Source organism: Brettanomyces nanus, chromosome 4 (genome assembly GCF_011074865.1).
Source record: "Brettanomyces nanus chromosome 4, complete sequence".
In the NCBI taxonomy this organism is placed as follows: domain Eukaryota; kingdom Fungi; phylum Ascomycota; class Pichiomycetes; order Pichiales; family Pichiaceae; genus Brettanomyces; species Brettanomyces nanus.
Window position 1 is genome coordinate 1870819 of NC_052377.1, and position 21429 is coordinate 1892247.

At 41.2% G+C, this 21429-nt stretch overlaps 10 protein-coding genes across 10 annotated transcripts; 3 read left to right on the forward strand and 7 right to left on the reverse strand.

Annotated features, from left to right (window-relative positions):
• Positions 1 to 174: 174 nt before the first annotated feature.
• Positions 175 to 3915, forward strand: FOA43_004126 (uncharacterized protein; the record flags this gene model as incomplete). Its single annotated transcript, XM_038924369.1, has 1 exon — positions 175 to 3915. The coding sequence occupies one exon, from the start codon at positions 175 to 177 to the stop codon at positions 3913 to 3915; it is 3741 nt and encodes a 1246-aa protein (XP_038780297.1).
• A 92-nt stretch (positions 3916 to 4007) lies between these two features.
• Positions 4008 to 4511, reverse strand: FOA43_004127 (uncharacterized protein; the record flags this gene model as incomplete). Its single annotated transcript, XM_038924370.1, has 1 exon — positions 4008 to 4511. One exon carries the CDS (start codon positions 4509 to 4511, stop codon positions 4008 to 4010), a length of 504 nt encoding a protein of 167 aa, XP_038780298.1.
• Positions 4512 to 4796: 285 nt separating this feature from the next.
• FOA43_004128 (uncharacterized protein) lies at positions 4797 to 7079 on the reverse strand (the record flags this gene model as incomplete). The annotated part of the gene is made up of 1 exon (XM_038924371.1): positions 4797 to 7079. The coding sequence occupies one exon, from the start codon at positions 7077 to 7079 to the stop codon at positions 4797 to 4799; it is 2283 nt and encodes a 760-aa protein (XP_038780299.1).
• Positions 7080 to 8518: 1439 nt separating this feature from the next.
• On the forward strand, positions 8519 to 9925 carry FOA43_004129 (uncharacterized protein; the record flags this gene model as incomplete). Its single annotated transcript, XM_038924372.1, has 1 exon — positions 8519 to 9925. The coding sequence occupies one exon, from the start codon at positions 8519 to 8521 to the stop codon at positions 9923 to 9925; it is 1407 nt and encodes a 468-aa protein (XP_038780300.1).
• A 46-nt stretch (positions 9926 to 9971) lies between these two features.
• Positions 9972 to 11096, reverse strand: LYS12 (homoisocitrate dehydrogenase; the record flags this gene model as incomplete). The annotated part of the gene is made up of 1 exon (XM_038924373.1): positions 9972 to 11096. One exon carries the CDS (start codon positions 11094 to 11096, stop codon positions 9972 to 9974), a length of 1125 nt encoding a protein of 374 aa, XP_038780301.1.
• A 487-nt stretch (positions 11097 to 11583) lies between these two features.
• On the reverse strand, positions 11584 to 12558 carry FOA43_004131 (uncharacterized protein; the record flags this gene model as incomplete). The annotated part of the gene is made up of 1 exon (XM_038924374.1): positions 11584 to 12558. The coding sequence occupies one exon, from the start codon at positions 12556 to 12558 to the stop codon at positions 11584 to 11586; it is 975 nt and encodes a 324-aa protein (XP_038780302.1).
• A 2234-nt stretch (positions 12559 to 14792) lies between these two features.
• Positions 14793 to 15551, reverse strand: FOA43_004132 (uncharacterized protein; the record flags this gene model as incomplete). The annotated part of the gene is made up of 2 exons (XM_038924375.1): positions 14793 to 15363; positions 15529 to 15551. The coding sequence occupies 2 exons, from the start codon at positions 15549 to 15551 to the stop codon at positions 14793 to 14795; spliced, it is 594 nt and encodes a 197-aa protein (XP_038780303.1).
• Positions 15552 to 15774: 223 nt separating this feature from the next.
• FOA43_004133 (uncharacterized protein) lies at positions 15775 to 16566 on the reverse strand (the record flags this gene model as incomplete). Its single annotated transcript, XM_038924376.1, has 1 exon — positions 15775 to 16566. One exon carries the CDS (start codon positions 16564 to 16566, stop codon positions 15775 to 15777), a length of 792 nt encoding a protein of 263 aa, XP_038780304.1.
• Positions 16567 to 17010: 444 nt separating this feature from the next.
• FOA43_004134 (uncharacterized protein) lies at positions 17011 to 19086 on the forward strand (the record flags this gene model as incomplete). Its single annotated transcript, XM_038924377.1, has 1 exon — positions 17011 to 19086. One exon carries the CDS (start codon positions 17011 to 17013, stop codon positions 19084 to 19086), a length of 2076 nt encoding a protein of 691 aa, XP_038780305.1.
• An 81-nt stretch (positions 19087 to 19167) lies between these two features.
• FOA43_004135 (uncharacterized protein) lies at positions 19168 to 21312 on the reverse strand (the record flags this gene model as incomplete). Its single annotated transcript, XM_038924378.1, has 1 exon — positions 19168 to 21312. The coding sequence occupies one exon, from the start codon at positions 21310 to 21312 to the stop codon at positions 19168 to 19170; it is 2145 nt and encodes a 714-aa protein (XP_038780306.1).
• Between the last annotated feature and the right edge of the window lie 117 nt (positions 21313 to 21429).

Genomic DNA, 21429 nt, shown 5'->3' on the forward strand with positions numbered 1-21429 from the left:
AAAGCGAATAAAAAAAATAGGGTGAATTTTACATTGTGCAAATGTTTTGCATACAAAGCACAATTCATTACAGTTTTTCTTTTCCAATAAGGTCTTCATCAGATTGATATTAGCCTTGCTTGCTGCTAAGATTATTGAATTAGATCCAGCAATACGCCTATCTACGTTGAACACATGTCCTCTTCAGAGCTTCCGAGAGGCAGCAGCAGCAGTTCAGGAAGCAGAGCGGGTCCCGAAAGTAAGGCTGGAAGTCTCTCTTCCAGCGGGCCTTCCAAAGAAAGGAGTAGCAATTCTGGGTTACACAGTGATAGTCGAAAGTACTATCCTTCATCGCATTACCGCCGCAGTTATCGTCATAATTATAATGGTTACAATGTGCCACAGCAGCAGTCAAAGGCAGAACCAGAGTCAAAGGCAGAGCCACAGCCAGAGCTAGAACGGCCTCAACTACAACTATCGTCACAGTCGCTACATTCAGTATCTCTTAGACAAAAATCTATGGCAAATCCGTTTACCTCGAGGCGACACGATGATGCCAATGGTAACGATGCATATACAGACAGTAGTAATGATAACAACGACAAGATAGACGGCTATTCTCACAATCCCAACAGAACAAGCTCATATGGCCCCCAAAGGCGTGGATATCATTTTGCGCCTCGCAGAGTATCCAGTTCTAGAAGTATTTCAGTTGAAGGTGGAGTTTTTGATAGCGAGAGGCCTGGGAGTGGTAATACTTCTAATGGATACGTTGATGGACCACAACGGCGACGGGTCTCAAGTTATGGAAATTTGAAAGATACATGGCCTTCTAGAGAAGGTTCTCTATCGCGTAAATCTGGTGGTGACATAATTGGTGGCCCCAGCCATCGTGATGTCAGTAGGGGTGATTGGTTATCATATACTCGTGGAGGAAGTCGTGGTAGGTATCAAAGGAGATATCATGGTGAGGATTCTGATTATTATGGTGGCTCGTCGTCATCCTCTTCGTCTGTTCCTCCTCTTGGGGGTAAGGAAGAGATAAATGTGAATGATCCACAGACAGCTAGACTGGATGTCAAACGACCAGGAGAATCCAAAGAGGATATTGAGGAACCTAAACAGGAACCTAAACAGGAACCTAAACAGGAACCTAAACAGGAACCTAAACAGGAACCTAAACAGGAACCTAAACAGGAACCTAAACAGGAACCTAAACAGGAACCTAAACAGGAACTTAAACAGGAACCTAAGCAGGAGCCTAAGCAGGAGCCTAAGCAACAACCAGAGGAATTTAAAGAGGATATTGGGGATGGTTTTACGCAGAAACCCAAACAGAAATCAAATGAGATATCTCAGGAACTTGAGGATGGATCAACAACCGTTGTTTCACAATCACAGATACAGCAACTCGATCATGTCTCGATACACCAAGAATCTCATGATACTTCAGAACCTCTAGCAAACCCCGAATGGTCTGACGATGATTTTCCTGTCGCTGATGGTTGTATATTTCCCATGCAGAAAGCTGCCTATCGTTTCTGGGAGCTTAAAAATGTCACTAAGAGTAAAAGACGCAGTGGCATGAAGTATTTCTCTTCTGGTAAGATCAGTGACCTCTACCAGTATAATTTTTTTGGCTCCGAAATACTCACATTCAAAGAGAATGATGGTACGAAACTACTTAACATCTTGAGAAAATATCACGATCTACTAGATATCAAGAGGCGGTCATTAACAGAGGAGTACGTGTCCAGAGCAAGCATATGGGACGAGAGATGCAAGATTATGGACAAACATGTGGAAAAGCTGCATAAGATAGAGGAGGAGATTAGAAAGCACAAGCAAATCGTACTGGACGAACATGATCAAATGACAAACAAGGAGATTGAAGCATGGAAGGCCAAACAGAAATTGCTCAAGCAGGAAGAAGAGAAAAAGCTACAGGCGCGTCGTGCTCGCCATCATGGTGATTCTGTAAGGACAGAGGCAGAATTTCTGGAGATTTTAGCTTCATTGGAAAAGGAAAGGGAGAACGACCCGTTAGTTAGAGCGCAATATGGAGCCGCCACCATTCCAAACATGACTTTGGATCCTGTACAGAAATATGCCATGGAAGTGTACATTGATTCGAACAATCTTGTTCGTGATAAGGAGGCTTGGGCTCACCGGCTTGTGACGGATGTAACCGACACCTTCACTGAAGATGAACATACAAAATTTTGCAAGGCATTCTCGCTGTATCCAAAGAAGTTTGGTCGAATTTCTCACTACATGGGAGGACTGAGAAGCGCCGAAGAGTGTGTGATTCACTATTATGTGACAAAGAAAAATGTGGATTACAAGGAGATTGTTGCTGCTAGAAAGAATAGAGGAAAGCGTAAAGGCAAGAAAAAGGAGAAAGAAAAGAGAGCCGACGGGGATGGACAAGAGAGCGACCAAGAAGGACATACTCCAGATACCTCTATTACTGGGTCTTCTCAGAAATCTACTCCGCGAAAGGCTACTGGCCGACTTCTGCAGTCTCAACAGTGTGGTAGTAAGCGGTCGAGGGGTTTGAAGGAGCCAAGTACACCTAAAAGTGAAGAGTCTGATAGTACGAGGGCTTCAGTCCATTCCCCTGTTTCAAAGACGAGAAGATCAGAGCCTGTTAGAGAACCTATGGTGGACCCGTCTCCAGAGCCACTGGAGACTCCAGAGTCCAGCGAGATTGAAAAGAAGCCAGAACCATCGCAGCAGATCGAGGAAGAGGTCAATGATAATAACAATACAGATGGAGAAACGGAGCCAGATTCTGAAGCTGAAACAGATGAAGAAATGGAACCGGAAGTGGCTCTTAAGGCCAAACCCGAGTCACGCATCAAGACTGAAAACCAGGCTCCTGACCAGACTGCCACAAATTCTCATTTGATACCTGCCCCTACGATTCAAAGCATTGCTGCTGCACTCGCTGACGGTAGTACTGAAGATGCATTTGTAGATGCTGATTCTGAGCCGGCTCTCAAGAAAGCCAGGCGTGGTAGAAAGAGAAGTAGAGATTTTAGTGAGGAAGAACATAAAGACAGGCGAAAAGAGCGTGGTCACAAAGATAAAAATCATGTGACAAGCTACTGGAGTGTCCAGGAAACCGGTCTATTTCCAGGCCTGTTACAGGAATATGGAACTGATTGGGAATCGATTGCCAAGTATCTTGGTTCGAAGACTGCTTCAATGGTTCGCAACTACTACCAAAGGGGCCTTAGTGAAAATTCACAGTGGAGGGAAGTAGCAGCTGCAGCCGATGCACGCAGACCCGAAGCTTCTCCCGTGCCGGCCACAGCTCCTGCTACGCAATATCCTGTGAGCGGTCTTCTGCAATCCCCATTTCAAAACTCGGCGATCGCTTATGCTGGTTATCCCGGAACTTCTCTAACTTCTGGATCAATTCCCTCTTACCCTGCTCCTGTTTACAAGATGAACAACGTAATGAAGATGACCAAAATTTTGAATACTGGTGCCTCTGATCGTTTTACATCACTTCCACACCTGCAGGGAGAACCACAATCAGCACCTAATCCACAATCTCAACAGCCGGAACAGCGTAAGCCTAGTATTATGAGCCTTCTCAATAATGATACTGCAGGTTCTGCTTCTTCTAGAAGTGCATTCATTTCTTCAATCCCGACTCCAGCTCTACCACCTATTCATCTTACAATCGGGAACATGATGAACCCTTCTGCTCCTGCTGGTGTTCAGTATGATCATACAGAAGCCCCGGTTGCGGCTGGCTATCCAAGTTCTTCTTTTCAATCCACTCCAGCTCAAGATATCTCAAAGAATCCAAGTCGAGCTGCATCTCCTCCGCAACCACAACGACAAGTACCTCAACCTCAATCTAGACGTGTAGGCATCAGCGCTTTGGAGGCCTTGGCCCAAGTTGCATTTGAAAGGAAGTAAACCTGCAATCGCATATAAGTTGCTACCTACTAATGATGTGTTTTTATATTACGTGTTGTACAATATTACTTATAACGATAACTTCACTCGTATTATAACACTGCAGAAATCTTAACGCTCTTACATGATTGGTAAGAAAGATTTCCGGCCTTGCTGTACATCAATTGATACCTGTCCTTAGAGTAATGGTAAGGATCACTGGTGTTCTTGCAAGCATAAAAGCCATCTGCCGAACCATCAGCCATTAAAGCACGATCTTTGATCTCAAACTTCACAGTTGGCTCGTAAACTGCCATCATAACGATGTCCTCGGAAATAACCAGGTACTGATCATACTGCTCACTCAAAGGCTGTGAAATTACTCCTGTCATTTTATCATAGGACATGGTGGTGGCACCGGATCCCAAGAACATGTAGTTGATGCCTGCACCTTCATGGAGATTGTAGATTCCGAAATCTTCCATCTCTGGAGAAAACAAATGAGCATATAATTTGATTTCACAAACGGAATTCGAAGTTTTGGCAGCAGTTCCTGAATAGGCAAAAGCAAGGACTCGCAGCAGCAGAGCAGAGATGATCAATTGGTAAAATAGCATTTTTTATAACTTTAATGTTGTATATAAGAAAGAGTATTATATTATCAGAAGTGTAGTTTAGGTACATTGGGACTTCTTATACTTTGGGAGCCATTGTTGCGTATTGCTACCAGAAAATAGCTCAAACAGAAAATAGAGAGAAGCAAGAAGAAAAAGAAACAATTGGTATAGATAGGTAAAGTATTCTTAGTTACATATAATTACAAAGAGAAAGATACTAACTACGCATTAACTCTAATGAAACAAAAATTGAAAAAGATGATACATGATGCATGATATAAAGAATCACTCAGTTCCGCTTTCCCCCTCAGAATCCTCAAGCGAATCTAGAATGAAGTCACAAACCTCTTCAAACCTCTCATCAATTACATTATCAAGACCCTCACAATCCGCACGTATCACACGACCGTACTTCTTTCTGGGTCTCTTTGCATTAGCCTTGCGATCAGAATTACCCCAACAAGAGTGTTGATGTCCGGTGAAGACGAGCGAATTACGGTAGAACCAGTCAACTATTGACTCGTCAATCGAAGACACCACAGCACGTAAGGAGGTACCTGCATCCAAAAAATTTATAGAAGCCATTACAACATGGCGGATGTCTCTGTGACCACAAAGATGAACAATACCATTATACGCATCACCCACACCCACAAAGCATATCTTCTGCACTTTGAAGTATTGAATATAATTATCCCAAAGGTAGAGCAGCACATCCTGAGCAGAACTGATGTTGTTGTAATAGATATCGTTTTCACCTGTTACCGTGACGGGCACGCTAATATCTATAACACCGTAATCTTCCTTCATACCCCAATCAACAAAACGTAGTGATTGGTCCACTGTAACTGCGGAAGCGGAATCTAGGTCACCGGTAAGAGGATCACGCCTTGCCCAAACACGTGAAGGGTCATGCACAACAATAAGAATTTTGTCTGCTACATAAATGTTTGGAGAACATAGAATCTGATGCTTAAGAGATGGAGTTTCCACCTTTTTATCTGAGACCATCGGTAAAGAAACAAATCCATAGGCATCAAAAAGATCAGACTTCTGCGCTGCCCTTACAGAATCAACAAGCTTAGAATGCTTACTGGCAACCTCCACAAATGTTGGATCTCTAGATTTCTTTAACAAGGCGTCATAATCACCCATGATCTGCGGCAATGAGAAATCGAGTCCGAAGTAGCCAGGTTTTAATGACTTCCAATAACGTGATTGAATCTTGATAACATCGGATATTGCAATTACGGCTTCAGGCTTAGGCAAGTTTTGCTGTAACACCTCTGGAGGCTCTCCTAAGAGCACCTTGGCGACACGTAAAGCGCTGACAGATATGGAATCCAAATTATAGCCTCCTTCAAGAATCACACAAACGTTACCCTGGGCAAGCGTCTTGATGGAGTGAGTCATCTGACCGTAGCCAGCGGGGGAAATATGACATCCGCCGATTGGATCACCATCCGCAGCATCAAAACCAGAAGAAACAATGACAAAATCCGGTTTAAATTCATACAGAATGGGCATGACAACCTTCTGAAAGGCATAAACATATTCAGCATCACCCATTCCACCAGTAGACCAAGGAATATTGACGTTGAAACCTTCACCAGGACCCGAGCCTACTTGATCTGCACCTCCCGCGGGAGTACCCGGATAATACTTACCTTGCTCGTATCTGTGTAGTGAGATATAAAGAACGCGAGGATCTTCGAAGAATGCCTTTTGGGTACCGTTACCATGATGGACATCCCAGTCTACAATGGCAATTTTTCGCACAGATTCGGGGTAATTCTTCAAGATGGCCCTAGCAGCAACAGACACGTTGGAGAAAAGACAAAATCCACCTGGTGCGTCAGGCTCTGCATGATGTCCCGGTGGCCTCACAACAGCCAGAGAGTTTTTCACACGTCCTTCTATAACGGCTTTGCAAGCCTCGATGGCACCGCCAGAGGCAAGCTTAGCACTGGTATATGAATCGTTATTGAAATAGACGGAATCGCCGGTCTCTGTCTCCTTTAATAGCTGCTCTTTGGTCATAGACTGAGTACTTTTGATAAACTTGAGATGCTCGGGAGTATGAACAGCCAAAATTTCCGAGTCAGTAGCTGGACGAACAGGTATTTTCACCATAAGATCACCAATGTCGTCTCTTCCTGACAACGTTGGGTCATCGATAAGACCGTTTTCGGCAAGAATCTTATAAATTCTGTAGATACGACGAGGATCTTCAGGATGAGGGTCAATATATTCCAAGTAAGACTGAAAGATCTTAGCATGATAACGCATCCTAACATCGTAACAAATACCTGTCTTCAACGGCACATAGTTAAGCTTTGGCTTCGTCACAGGAACAATAACATCCTTAGGATCAATTTTTTCATCTCTGGTATACTTAATTCCGTTGGAAAATTCGGCACTATCGCCATCCACGACCTTCTCGGAGATTCCTAACATGTGCTCTTTTTTTATCTTCTGTTCATCGATATCGGTGTAAGATCTTTTCTTATTGACAACATCGGCTGAAATTACCGGCACAGATGTAGCAGGTCTTGAATCAACATCCATCTTATCCATCTTACTTCAACAGCAATAAAAGTAAGCAGCAAACACTAAAAATATAATACGGAAATGTTGAAACAAAGAAAAACAAATCACAGAAAGATCCGAAGGAGGAATGAATGAGATACAAAATATGGAGAGATGAAAAGATGAGAAGAAGTAATGGAGGGAAAAAAAGAAACGAATAAAAATAAAAAGAAGACAGAGAAATAAAGAGAAGAAAGAGAAATAAAGAGAAGAAAGAGAAATAATCAAGGAGACGGAAGATAGAAGATAGAAGATAAAAGATGGAAGATAGAAGATGGAAGATGGAAGATGGAAGACGGAAGATATAAAAAGGAAAACTAAGATGATGAGGATAAAGAAATCTGAGGACGACAAAGCTGACTTGCAAAGCCTAGCGTTAGTAAAAGTTGATTTTAGTATGAATCTGATCGAAATCGTTCCTCACGGTGAAATTTAGATTTGTTTAAGTGGAAATATGAGAGTGGTGCTGAACGGACAGCTTTGAGAATAGAACCGATTACAAGCAAAAAGTGAGAAGGTGGTTGTACCTACTCAGAAGCAGTTTGTTTTTATTTTTCTTAACAGCTGGGGGATAGAAAATAAGATTCCCGTATACAAATAATATTCCATATTTTTTTCGGCGTTCCAAAATTTAGGACATAAGTAGTGCATTTGATGTTCTACGAATAGTTTTCTACAGAATTGATATATGGATAAATTCAAGTTATAATGGACCATCGGAAATCTTCGAGAAGTATTGAAAGGCGAATTGACTACAAGTTGTATAGTCTGTCTTATCCTGTGTTTCTGTGCCTCACGTCAATTTCGCTTCCTATTCTTGAACATAGAGAAGAGAGTGCGTGCATCGAAAAAGAAATGTTTCATAAAAAAGAAACGTTTTTAGTCCATTTTTATTTCTCTGCCAAGAGAGCATCGAGATCTCAGTAGAAAGAGTAACATCCCGAAGGGAATTTTTTTTTGGACCTAGAACAACCCTACAGTAGCGGGTGATCAAAACGGCAAAGTAGCAGACTACTCAGCAAATGTTGTGTGTTCTATTTTAGTACCTATTTGTTTCACTTATTTGCTACTCGTCGGTGTTCCAGAGAAGCTGCGCGATTACTAAGGGTCCCGAATCTTCGATGCTGAATTCTGATTTTGAAGAGAACTTTGGATTGAAGAAAAAATGACTATAATTACAAAAAATAGGTGAGACTCATAATAAGTAGATTGGTGTACTTACTACAGGTGCCACGAATGGAACATGGGCCCCATTTCATCAACTGTCTTGCAGCAGATATCCTGTACGATGAGGATATTGAAGCACGTGATAAATTTCTCCAGATTTTTTTTCATTGGAAAAAAATAAAACGGTTTATCTTCTTTGAAAATTTTAGTACATCTTTAAGCATAAGGAAGAGACCTAAGCATAATTAAAAATGCTTCTTTATAGAGAATCAGCTCAATTTATGGAGCCCAATCCAAAGAAGGGCTCCGTTCAATCCAGAATTTTTGAAGCCTATAAGCAGAGAAAGCTTAAATCTGACCCTAAGCATGTCTTCGCTCTTGTATCGTCTACGCTGAAGTATCGTCCCTTCATATCAGAGATTATCAAGAAGTCACACCTTTTGACAGTTGAGAGAAAGTCTAGAATTCCAGAGGCTGTTTCCATGTTACTTGTTTATGATCTTCTGTTTTCAAGATCGGGTCGGATTCAAAGCAAACAGCATCCTTGGAAAGAAGCCATAATCAGAAATAAGACCAGATTACACGGAGAATTCACCAAATTGAGATTGAAATTGAAAGTGAAATCTTTTGATGATCTTATAGAGGAGGACGAAAGCCCTGTTCGATGGTTCAGGGCAAATACACTGAAAACATCGAAAGCAAAAGTACTGAAAGAATTTAGCCATTTGGAAAGAGTCTACAATATTACGGATATCAAAAAGGGTACGATATTTTACGATGAGTTCATTCCTAACCTTTTTGGAGTTCACCCGAGAGAAAAGATTACTACTAGTGATGCTTACTTGAAAGGCAGGATAATTATTCAAGATAGATCATCCTGTTTTCCCGCTTTTATACTCGATCCTAAGCCAGGAGTTGATAAAGTGATAGATGCATGTGCTGCACCTGGTAATAAGACCACTCATTTGGCATGCATATTAGAGAATTCCTCTAGGTCCGTGATTGCATTTGAGAAGGATAACCAAAGGGCTAGAACTTTGAAGAAGATGTGTACAATAGCCGGAGGACTGGAGTGTATATCGATCCAGCACGCCGATTTCACTAGCACTAATCCAGATGATTTTCCTGAAATTACTGCAATGTTGGTGGATCCTTCCTGTTCTGGCAGTGGTATATTTGGAAGGGCATATGAAGAAAATGACACCGACAACAAGGAGAACAATCCTTACAACGAGGAGAGATTGGATAAGTTGTCGAATTTTCAATTCGCTATAGTGAAGCATGGCATGCTCTTTCCCAACCTCAGAAGGTTAGTCTACTCCACTTGTTCCATTTATCCACAGGAGGATGAAAGGGTAGCATTAAGGTTATTAAGGGATGAAGATTTGAAGAAGAGAGGATGGAAGTTGAGCAACCAAAACCGGGTGATATCCAAATGGCCCAGAAGAGGTGAGGTTGAGGAGTTTTCCAACTGTTCTGATCCAGAGGCGTGCGCCGGTGCCTGTATTAGAAGTTTGCCTAAAGTTGATGGAGGTATTGGCTTTTTCGCTGTTTTGTTTGAGAGAGATCCAAATATGGAGGCAGCGGATTCTAATGAGTATGGCAATTTGAAGGAGGAAAGCTCTGACAATGAGGAATGGACTGGATTTGATGACTAGCACTTTCTTCTTATTTGTTTGTTGGATACATAAATTCATTTTCTACTTAAAATCTTCTAATAATATCTTCGACAACCTCTTGTGTAGAAGACTTACCACCGAGATCAGGGGTTGTGACCTTGTTTTCTTTCAAATTTTCATCAACAGCAGAGAAAATCTTGGCAGCCGGTTCTTGATAACCCATAAACTCAAGCATCATGGCAGTGGATCTGATGGTGGCCACAGGATTAGCGATTCCTTTACCCTGAATATCAGGAGCGGAGCCGTGGGTTGGCTCTCCAATTACAAAGTCATCACCGACATTAGCAGAAGAAACAACACCCAAAGATCCAACCAAGGCGGCCGCACCGTCAGACAAAATGTCACCGTACAAGTTTGGAGCGACAACAACGTCGAATTGAGCAGGTTCTCTAAACATCTTGTAAACCATAGAATCAACAATTTGTTCCTTGTATTCAATTGAACCATAACGAGCAGGATCAGATTCATACACCTTCTTAACAGTCTCTCTGAATAATCCATCGGAAACGGACAAGACGTTAGACTTATGAATCACTGTAACAGAAGGAGATTTGTGTAAAGAGCTCCCTCCTAATTCTCTAACATGCTGTCTATTCAAGGCAATCTCAAAAGCCATTTTACCTATCTTCCTGGAAGCATTTTCGCTAATTCTCTTGATAGCTTCCGCAATCTTCTGACCGTTCTTCTCGTAGATTCTCTCCTCCTTGATGTACAAATCCTCGGTATTCTCACGGACAATAACCATATCAACAGGTATTCCCACACCTTCGACCCATTTGACAGGTCTGACATTGGCATAAAGTCCCATCTTCTTTCTAAGAGCCACAATTGGAGAAGAATAGCCTTTAACCTTATAGGTAGGTGACGAAACAGCACCAAATAGAGCACCATCACATGACTTTTTCAAGATCTCAACAGTTTCGTCAGGAAGAGCAACACCGCTCTTTTGGAACTCTTCAAAACCAGCTCTCAAATCAAGGAACTTGAAATTTAGTCCATACTGAGATGGTAGTGCTTGCAAAATCTGTTTACCGGCAGGAATGACTTCCTTACCAATACCATCACCTGGGATTAAGCCAATAGTGAGTGTCTTTGGAACAGCAGTAGAGTAGGCTCTTCTTAATGAGCACTTAGCGGCAGCGGTGAACATCTCTTAAAATAGTATAATTTTGAGTGAATCGAGAAGACTACCAGGAAGAAGGAAAAAGAAAAAAGGGAACATGATGAAAAATAGCATCGTGTAGGTCATCGTGACCCTTTTATTAGTTTTTCATGAAAACGACTCAACTCCGTCACAATGACTGATATGACCGGTTCAACGAAAAAATTTCATATTATTGGGAGAGGTTTAAGCCGTGCTGCAAACAGGTGAGGCGGTTGGCCAACATGGGTCGATCTAGGTCGTTTGAGACGACTATCAGCACAACGTGACAAAACAATACTACTATTCTCACCAAATACATAGATGGACAGATAGTTTGTGAATTAATATGTATATATATATGTGCAAATTGTGTATGTAGAAAAATTAATGATAATGTAAGAACGTATAAATAATAAGAATGATGGCTGAAAACGAAATCCTGGATAGTTAGTTCACTTTACGAACTTTTGCGCGAAACTGACCGATTATTTGCCTAAAGCAGCAAGTCCTTGCGTTCCCAACCGGTACCACGGTTATCCTTTAGGGATTTATGTGGCTGGGGTCTTGGATCTGAAGGAACATCCGTGGCAAATGGATTTCTGTCAGCACCTGGACCTCTCAATTTTAGATTGGCAAACGTGTGGTTCACCTCTCTGTGTTTAGCCTCATCAGCCCTAATGTAATTAATGAGGTCATAGAACGTAGATTTATCACCTAAATGCCAGTAATCTTTGGCAAGCTGAGGAACCGGAATTTTGTATAGCTCCGGACTCAAACCTAGTTTCATATCCTGAAGACATCTGGTATAAGTTCGAACAGCCTCTTCCTCCAAATATCCAACAAACCGATGGCACATGGCAGGCTTAACCACATAAGTTAAAAAGAACAGGCTGGCAAATAAACACTGGCCAACATAAAGCATACCTCTAGCAAAAATCCCAGGGTTTGCAAGTTTAAGAAATGTAAGTAAATGCATTCTCTCGTTGTATGCCTCATCAAGCAATGTTTCGATGAAACCATTATCTCTTCTAAACAGTCGAAGAGACTGTAAATGTCTCAAGAAACCAGCAACAGAACCAGGAATACCAGCAACACTTTCAAGAACAACAACCCTCGTCATCCATTTTTCTCTAGTCATTCTCTTTGGTCCATTGGCAATTTCTATTTGATGCTGAACATCTCTAGGTTCTACATAACCCGTGCAGAAGTCAAATGATTTTCTTAAACATTTCATGAAATAGAATGTCACGTAATCCATAGGCTTGACACATTTCCTGTGCTCGAAGTGAACTGCCTCCATATCACTTTTATCGTAGCCCGGATGCTCAAATTCTGGTGGAGTAAGAAATGCTCCTTCCTTGACATCCTCTAGATTCCTCATGTGAGTTAAATGAGTGTTTCTTGCTTTTGGCAGATGCGTTGAAACATTTTGGGGCAATTCTATAGTAGCAGAGTGGGAAGAAGCCATATTTTGGGTGGACTTTGGCGTCTTGGTAGTTGATACATATCTCAAAGCAGATAAGTGGCAATAAGCTGAACCAACTACGGCTTTGCTTAAGGTAAATGCCAAAATACCTACTTGATTTCTCGAAGTTGTGGAAAGCATAATAATAGTCGTTAATCAAACACGAAAGTAAAATAAAAAGTAAAAACCGGTTTTGGAGGGTCGGACAGCACCTTATATACCAAAGCGTTGAAAGCCATTAAGTCAATACTGATTGATTTGAGAATATATTATTCAATGATACTGTAATGCATTTTTTTTTACAGAACAACATACCGATCAATGATAATGAAAGCCCGAAGTCACGAATAGACCAAACGGCAAATTCTACTGACGCATGCATGCATGGCTACTAAAGCATATAAAATTGGGAACACTTCGAAAACCAATACAAATGCAGACTTTCGAATTTTGTTTTTATTTGCTCTTACGCTAAAGGACGATAGCAGCTCTGGACAAAGTCAGATCTATTCTGGCTTCAATAGGTTCATAAAATTTGCTCATCGGCTTTGACGGAACGATCCGTCCCTGTTGGGCAGTTCATTATTTCACGAGCAGTATGTCCTATTACAATACTACAACAACGACGCTTATCTTTGCCATTTATCTGGACTCAGATGGCTGTTGCCTCTATATATATGTTCCAAGTTTAACCGCATTGGTCAAGAGGCGCACCCTCCTCCGATGACCTTCGACTGTTTCAGCCACACAATATATAACGGTTTGAAATCAAGGTGCATACGAAAATGAAATATAAAATATTTTTCTTTTTATTGTGCCTTTCGTAGTTTTAACCCTATTAATATAGCTCGTTTAGGAGTAATGATTTTCTGCTCTCCAAAAACTAGTGCCATTCTGGTCATTGGTTATATTCAGGTTGCAAAATGAAAAATGGAAATCTGGACGCGAAGGAATAACAAGAAAATTCCAGTCCCCACCTAATTAACTTCACCGCAAAGCAATATTATTCCTATCTCGTAGTAGTCATTACCCCCTTCCCTAGCAAAATATGTCCGAAGCTATGAAGACGCAGAAATTAGCATTTAAGAAAGAAGAAAATTAGGGTATTTTCTGGATATGCGCGCGACTTAATCCGAGTGGTGCTCGAGCACCAAACTCTCTTATTCAAAGCCCATGAGATCATTGGATAGTTTTTGGTTGGTCGAGCATTCATAGTAAAATCCCATTCCGATTGTTAAAATTGCTGAAGATAAGCCAGTCAGTCTAATACTTATGTGGTACGTCCAGACGTCTTCACGCACTAAAATAGTAGACGTCTCAGTATCTTGAACGTGACAGAGGTCACCTGATAGTTCTTCATAAAGGCATGGAACTACAGTATGGCGGAGATCATTGAATCTTTTTTGATAATGAATGAACTGATGAATGAACTATATATAACATTGATACGTGAAAGTAGTATCGGACAATGATAAAGATACATGCTAATTGTATAATGCTGATGTTTCTACTGGTGTTAGGAAGTGGCAGTTTATAGGAGTTCATCAGGGTATTTGAATTTTCACTTAAATTGCGGACTCAAAATAATAACTAGTGACATTATTAGTTCTTTGTTTGTTCTTTCGATTTCACATTCTGTCTAGCATCATGACGTTCTATTCAAAAGTTTTATATGTTATAGGAATCTTTATGTTTCTCAATTCTGCATACTCGTCATATCAACTGAGTCAACTAATCAGCTTAACAGAAACGCAGTCTCGTACTGACCTTCCTCTAGACCTTCAACTCGAGACTATATTGGCCGGCATTTTCATTTTGATAGCGGGATTACTTCAAATTGAATCTACAAAGAATAGGATTCTAGGGCCATTAAGTTTCTTGTCAAAGGAATCAATTAGTGTATTGACATCAGAACCTTTGAAAGAGGTGGAAATGTGCAAAGCTATGAATGAGAATGAAATCCAAGGATTTACTCCATTTGACTCTTTGGAAAATAGATCTAGTTTTCTTGATTGGACCTCAAAGAGAGCAGAGTATATGGCTTGGCTGAAAAATCGACAGTGATGGGACAGAATAGAGCGCACCATATATTATATTGAAACAATAAGAAGGGAAACTAAAAAGTGAAGGAGAAAGAAAGAAAAGTGATAAAGGTGAATAATAAAATATAAGAAGAAATGGAAGTAATGGTTAATTAGACGAGGGGGTTGACATGTTGAGGACTATGCAAGTCTGGATTAGGTGGCAAAAAGGGTTCTCAACTTGGAGAGAAAGCCCCGAGTGGAAGCAGACGTGATAGGTGTAGTCGAATTCTGTTGTGCAGATGATCCTTTATTCCTGTCAAGTCTTGGAGTTGAAATTCCAGGACCGTGAGATTCATTCTTTGTGATGACGGAGTTATCATCCTTGATAGTTATCTGTACTGAAGATGAGAGATCTTCTTCGTTAACTTGAATCAAGTTATCGCATATGCTGCTTATTTTGTGTTGCATAGCTCCAGTATCATCACAGCTTGTTGGATAAGAAATGGAAGTATATTCAGACACTCCATCATCGTCACTGCTTAGAATCTCTTCAGGATAGACAACATTGTTGTTTATTCCGGAAGAATCTACTTCTTCTTTATCACCCGTAGAGGTCAACCAAGTTCCATCGACAATAAATTTGTAATAGATTTTCTGACATGGCAAGTCCATCGTGATTTTGTAAGGGACAGAACTATCATCGCGGTCCAATTTGTATCTTGAATTCCATTCATCAAAGCTTCCAGCAAGAAACACTTCATTGGGTTGTGTGGCTGATGGTGACCTAATCAAAGAGAAGCTGTTAGTAAGTAAGAAACAAATAAATGAATAAAAAAAAAGCCTGTGTTTTCTCTAGGGGATCGATCTCCCCTTTTTCCTTTCGATCTGTTCACTGATAAGATAAGAAAAAGAGTGATGATGAGAAAGTCTGATATGTCAGCTCACTTACCATTCAAACGTATGCTTCACCATAATTATAACTACTTGACAGATCAGTCTACTGAAGAAGAGAAAAAAAGAATGATTAAGAAGAAAAGGGGAGAAATAGGGCTAACTAAAGTTTGATGTCTCCTTCCACACTAAAAGGGGATTTGCCTCAAGAACATAAATTGGATAAAAATTCCTTGAGATCCGCCGCACGAGATTTTTCAGAGCACAGCCACCACTATTTTATGTGGTACAATAGAGATTTTGATTATTCGTTCATTTCCATGTAGAACAACGAAAAGAAGCCAATGCAAATGAAACATAAATCTGAAAGGAATCTAATTGTAGCCTTCTTGTTTGCTGCATGGGGAGGAATTTCTAGGAGTTCAGGAAGAATGGAGAATGCAATGTATATAAAACCACCAGTAGTAAATGGCATAGTCAGATCATTGAAAGAAAAGTTATAACCCAAAATGGAAGTTAATTTGGGAGAAGTGAACGATAATACACATCCTTGCTGAATCACTATACCCAGGAAAACACCTAAATATGCCCCCGAGGACGTGATAAACTGCGATGCGATGGCCTGTCTTTTGGAAAATCCACTCTGAATGAGTAGTCCAAAGTCACCTATTTGATGAGGTAGTTCGTGTAGTAGTAAAGCTAGAGTGGATCTATATGAGGCAGCTTGAGACGTATAGAAAGCAGAGCTAAGAGCTAATCCATCAGTAATGTTATGAGCAAAGTCTGAGATCAAATTTAGATAAGCTAATGTTTTTGCCGATGTGTCAGGTGATATCTCATGCGTATGACTATGATTATGGTTATTCAAAGGTTTCTCTCCAGGGTTGTGCAGAACTATTCGAAGACTTTTATCCACCATAAAGAACATCATAAAACCCATAAATAAGCCTAATCCATGGCCCAAAACATCTGTTCCAGATTGAGTGAATGTCTCTGGAAGTAAATGTAAAAATATATCACCTAGAAGGCCACCAAAGGCAAAGCTCACTAGGTTGGAAAGTCCAGACCCCGTAATCTGAGCAGGGAAAAAGCCCATTATTAAGCTTGGTATACCGGAAATGTAAGTCACCGCAAGAAGTGAATTCCCAGCAGGTCCAAGTGGGAATGCTAATCCGAGAACCACTGGAACAGTTGTATGTAATAGTCCATCTCTATACAAAAAATCAAATTTAGTAGTAAAGAACGAGACCTCTTCTGCGAAACTACCTGCAGCAAATGACAGTAATGCAAAAATGAGCTGCCACATGGGTGATAGTGTATTTCAATACTACGTAAGTCTTTATTTGCTTCTCTTTGTTGAGTCATGTCTCGTCTTTTGTGCACGGCTTCTCCGATTGGTGGCCACTCAATCGACTCAAACGACTCGATCGACCATCGAGAGGCTAAAAAAAATTACATCTATTTTACTGATACGGAGCTTTGACTGGAAGTTCGGGAGTTCAAGTTATCGTTTTTCCTTTCTTCTTTCAGCATATCTAACATGAGCACAACTTTAAGTGAAGGGATGGTTTCTAGGGAGTCGAGAAAGCTTACTCTTCGAATACCGAGATTACGTGCGGAGCGAGTCAGCTCCCGATCGCATTCCCATCTGGTTAGAGTGGAGAGATCAGGAACAAAGAGTGCTTCAGAGGTATATTTGAAAATACATATTACGATGAACTCACTTCGGCAAAAAGATGAGCAAATAACAAACAATATTACATACGGTGAACACGATCTTGGTTCGGTTGGTACAGTGACCAACGGAGAAGATAAATCGGGGCCCGAAGTGTCATGGGAGTCTAACAAGAAGCAATTTTACTTGATATTGAAGATGCCCCAACTGAAGAACCTTTTTGAAAGAGATTCGGAGGGGAAAGAAATCGAAACGTTTGACGAATCTTCTGATCGTCAACTGATAGAGAGATATGCTATGTATTTGATAGTTGGAGTGAATATGCTTTTACAGAATACGTCTCTTGTCAAAGAGATCAGATGGGCGCTGCAAAGTTTACATAATCGTCTTGGAATGGAGGTTTCCTCGATGCCTCTTTCGAAACTTCGATTGTTTGTCGACCGACTGCAAAGGTATTTGATCCAACTAAGAAAGGTCATAGATGAACATGATGGAGATTTACAACCAAATTCTTTGGATACCGTTCGCTTAGCGGTGACGCCTTCTAGAACAGATCCAGTAGCTCAAGAGTTGCAAGAGGCCCCGATACATTCGGTAACCTCAACACTATTATCATCTCCGGCAAAGGCTGCTGCACTTCCAGAGCCTTCAGCGACCCCAACTAATATAGCAATATCGTCATCCGCGGCGGTTAAAGTTGAGCCTCCAAAACCTAAGAAGAAGAGAAAGCCACGTCGCAGAAAACCCAAAATGCCTTATCAACGATACCACTTTCCTATTCCGGTGGAAGATTTTACTACTTTCAGCAGTCTTGCCGAGCGTACTGAGAATGACGACGACTTGCTAGAGGAATCGATGGTGATGTCACTATTAGATCCCATTTCGGGCAGCAGGTTTGTCACACCTCTGAGAACAAGGTTCTGTTCCCATATTGAGTGCTTCGATATGTCATCATTCATAGTCATGCACAAACTACGCCCTTTCAAGGTAGGTATTCGTAGAGAGCGTCCACTACCCAATGGAAAGCCTAATGTGGCTGCAATCTTTCGAGATACCAAGAGAACTCCCCTCAATCCCAGTATACACAATCAGCGGACGCCTGAATTTGAATACAGATCTCGCTACAAGAGTAACAATGATAACGGCAAGTACAACAACGAGTTGGAATTTTTCTGTTGTCCTATCTGCAGATTAGAGTTCAGTATCAAGGTTCCTGGTGATGTCTATGTAGTTGGAGACCTTGTAGATCTCCTGTTTTACCTCGAGCAGGCCGGGAAATCTGAAGCTGAAAGGGTCGAGATTAATAACGATGGATCGTGGGCTGCGATCCTGGATGAAGAGGAAGTAAAAGAGGAAGACACTAAAGTTGTGGAGATAGATTTAGATGCGGAGCCCGATGAGCAAGGTGAAGCCGTCGTTAAAAAAGCTGATAATTATGGCGTGTCTGACAACTCTGATACCGAGGTTGTTTCTTCCGATTTTGATGACTCTTGGGATGAGGAATTTCGAGAATTGGATAAGATGCTGGATTCTTCTGTAGAGCCGGATAACATAAGCAGTCCTGCAATAATGGATCAAAACCGGCATGTGCTTTCACAGTCAACGCAACCTTTCTCTTCACTGCCTCTTCCTCCTCCTCCTGTTTCGGCCCCTCCTTCGCTTTCCGCGGATACAGGAGACATCCGTGGACTTCTCAATCAGAGATCTAGATTACAATTGTTAGAGAGGCAGGGCTACATTTCACCGCGCACTTTCTTTCCTTCAAGAATCTCTCCTGCTGAAAGGTATCGTGCATATAAAGAAGCAGATTCGCGCTTTCAAGGTAACGGTGCCTTGAGACATTACAATTCATATGGACAGAGAACACAATCTCAGGATAGTATCGAACCGGTGTTCTTTACAGGAAACGGTATAGAAGATGATCCGTTTGTTATAGATTAAGTATAATGAATATACCAGATCGGTTTTCTGCCTCTTTTCTTCTTTTCTTTCTTATATATTTGCATTTATACAATATCGAGCCTAAACGGCACTGGGATACTTTTCTTGGAACTTCTTCTCTAATGCTTCAAAATCCTCATCGTACAATGAAGAATTGGTATCACTAGTCACCGTATGGTGTCCTTCAGTTGGCGATAAATTCTTAGAAGAGGTTGAGCTCCTTAGATAAGCAGGTTTCCGAGGCTTTGGAGGTGGGGCCCTGACTTTCTTCTTATTCAGATTACCTCCAACATGTGAATTGCGTGTTTGAAAATCGGATTCATGGTGAGAAGTTGAAAATGGATCGGCCTCTTCAACCAATGATGTCGGTAGAGGTGACGGCGACCTCAACAGTGAAGCTTGCCCCGCATTTCTATTGGTAGCTGATGGAAGCGAATAATCATGGAATGTCGCTGGCCTCTCATTGCTGACCTTAATGTTCGATTCATCAGTGTACTTACCATACCCTGAAGCAGTCTTCTTCGGTGGAGGAGATTGTTTTCTATTTAAGAGCAGTTTGACTCTTTTCTGGATGGAGTTTGACCTCTTTGGAGGATGCGATGTTGGAACCGAAGGATTAGAAGAATGCACGTTTGAATCCTTCTCATGATGTCTAGCAGAATGCGAAAAGTCCAGCAAAGATTCTGAGCTACTGCCATGCCCAGAAGACTTTCTGGAAGACACAGATTTAAGAGAGTGGTAAGAAGAATGTCTGTTTGCTGTGTGCTTCCCCCCAGTCAATAGTTCTTTGATGGAAGACATGCTGGACCGTTTGCTTCTGTGCTCGTAATTTAGAAAGCCCGAATTCTGTCTTGAAAGATCTCTCAAAAACTCCATAGAACTGTCAATGTTAGTGTGATGATTAGGAGATAACTCTACTATTTCTTCTTCCGTCATACCCGTAATGATACTCTGAATAGGAGATATTACCTCATTCTTTGTCTTCTCATTATTGAGTCTGTCAAATTCAGTAGCAGACATACTTAATGGTCTCCTTCTACCAGAACTCAACTTTCTAAAACCATTACTATATTTGCCTGCCATGTTATTATTGGAGACGCTCCTGTTTTGGAGTCCAGTGGACGCATTCATCTCCCCACCGTTGGCAGTTTTGTATCTGTGAATGCCGGCGAATGGATCATCAGAGCTATAATCATCACCAGTCGTATACAGATGATGTGTAACCGTTGCAGCAGGAGTCTGTTGATGAGTATAAGCATTCATCTGAATGGGAGGATATCCAACATTTGAAGCAAGGGACTGTGTTTGTATGAGTGGGTAAGTGGGAAGGGGAGGTAAAGTGGACTGACGACTTATGTTGGTAAATGATTGCTGCATACCAAGAGAAGGATGCTTTTCTGGATAGATATCTGGGTACGGAAGATGTCTCATTTTGCAGGTCTCCTCCAATAACTGGAAAATGTTGGGTCTACTCTGAGGATTGACCATCAATGTTTTTTTGATCAAATTCTTCAATCTTGTACTATAAGGAGGAGAAGGAGGGAATGAATAAATGCCGTCTAATATGGCAGAGTTACCTCCTCCGCCGTTGCCATTACCATTTATGCCATTTTTTTCAAAAGGTGTAGTGTAGTAACAGAGCTTATAGAGCATAACACCCAAAGCCCATATATCTGATTTTTCGTCAATTGGTTGTCTTTTGTATAGATCGATCATCTCTGGTGATCGATACTGAGGGGTAGTGTGGTGTAGAATATCGTCCTGAAGTCTCTGGAAGTCTTCGACATTCTCAGCAGCGGATAAAGGTGGAGAAGCAGAGCCAAAATCACACAATTTGTACGTTCCGTCAGCAGCTATCAATACATTTTCAATCTTGATGTCTCTGTGCACAATGGGAGGATCTAAAGAGTGCATACAAGCAACAGCCTCACAGATTTCCCCCATAATATCGAGGATTTCAGGCTCCGTCAACTTGTTAACCAACCGGCTGTTCATGAAGTCTATGAGTCCATCTCTGGCGCAGTATTCCATCAATAGGAATACCACATATCCCTGGCCGTTCTGTGCATGTCTCGCATGAGAATCTATATATGACACAATATACTTTCTACCTCTAAGTCTTCGCATTGCATCGACTTCCTGACGAAGTATGTTCAATAACGGCTTGGAAGGAACAGCCACTCGTTTTAAGCATCCAATTGTCTGTTCCTGCCAAGGTGGACTCATTTGGCAGGTATAAACATCGGCAAATCCACCTATGTCATGTTAGTAAACTAATGTGTACGGTCAGCTTGTTTATTTCACTATACCTACCCTGAGATAAATACTTCTGTATTACAATTT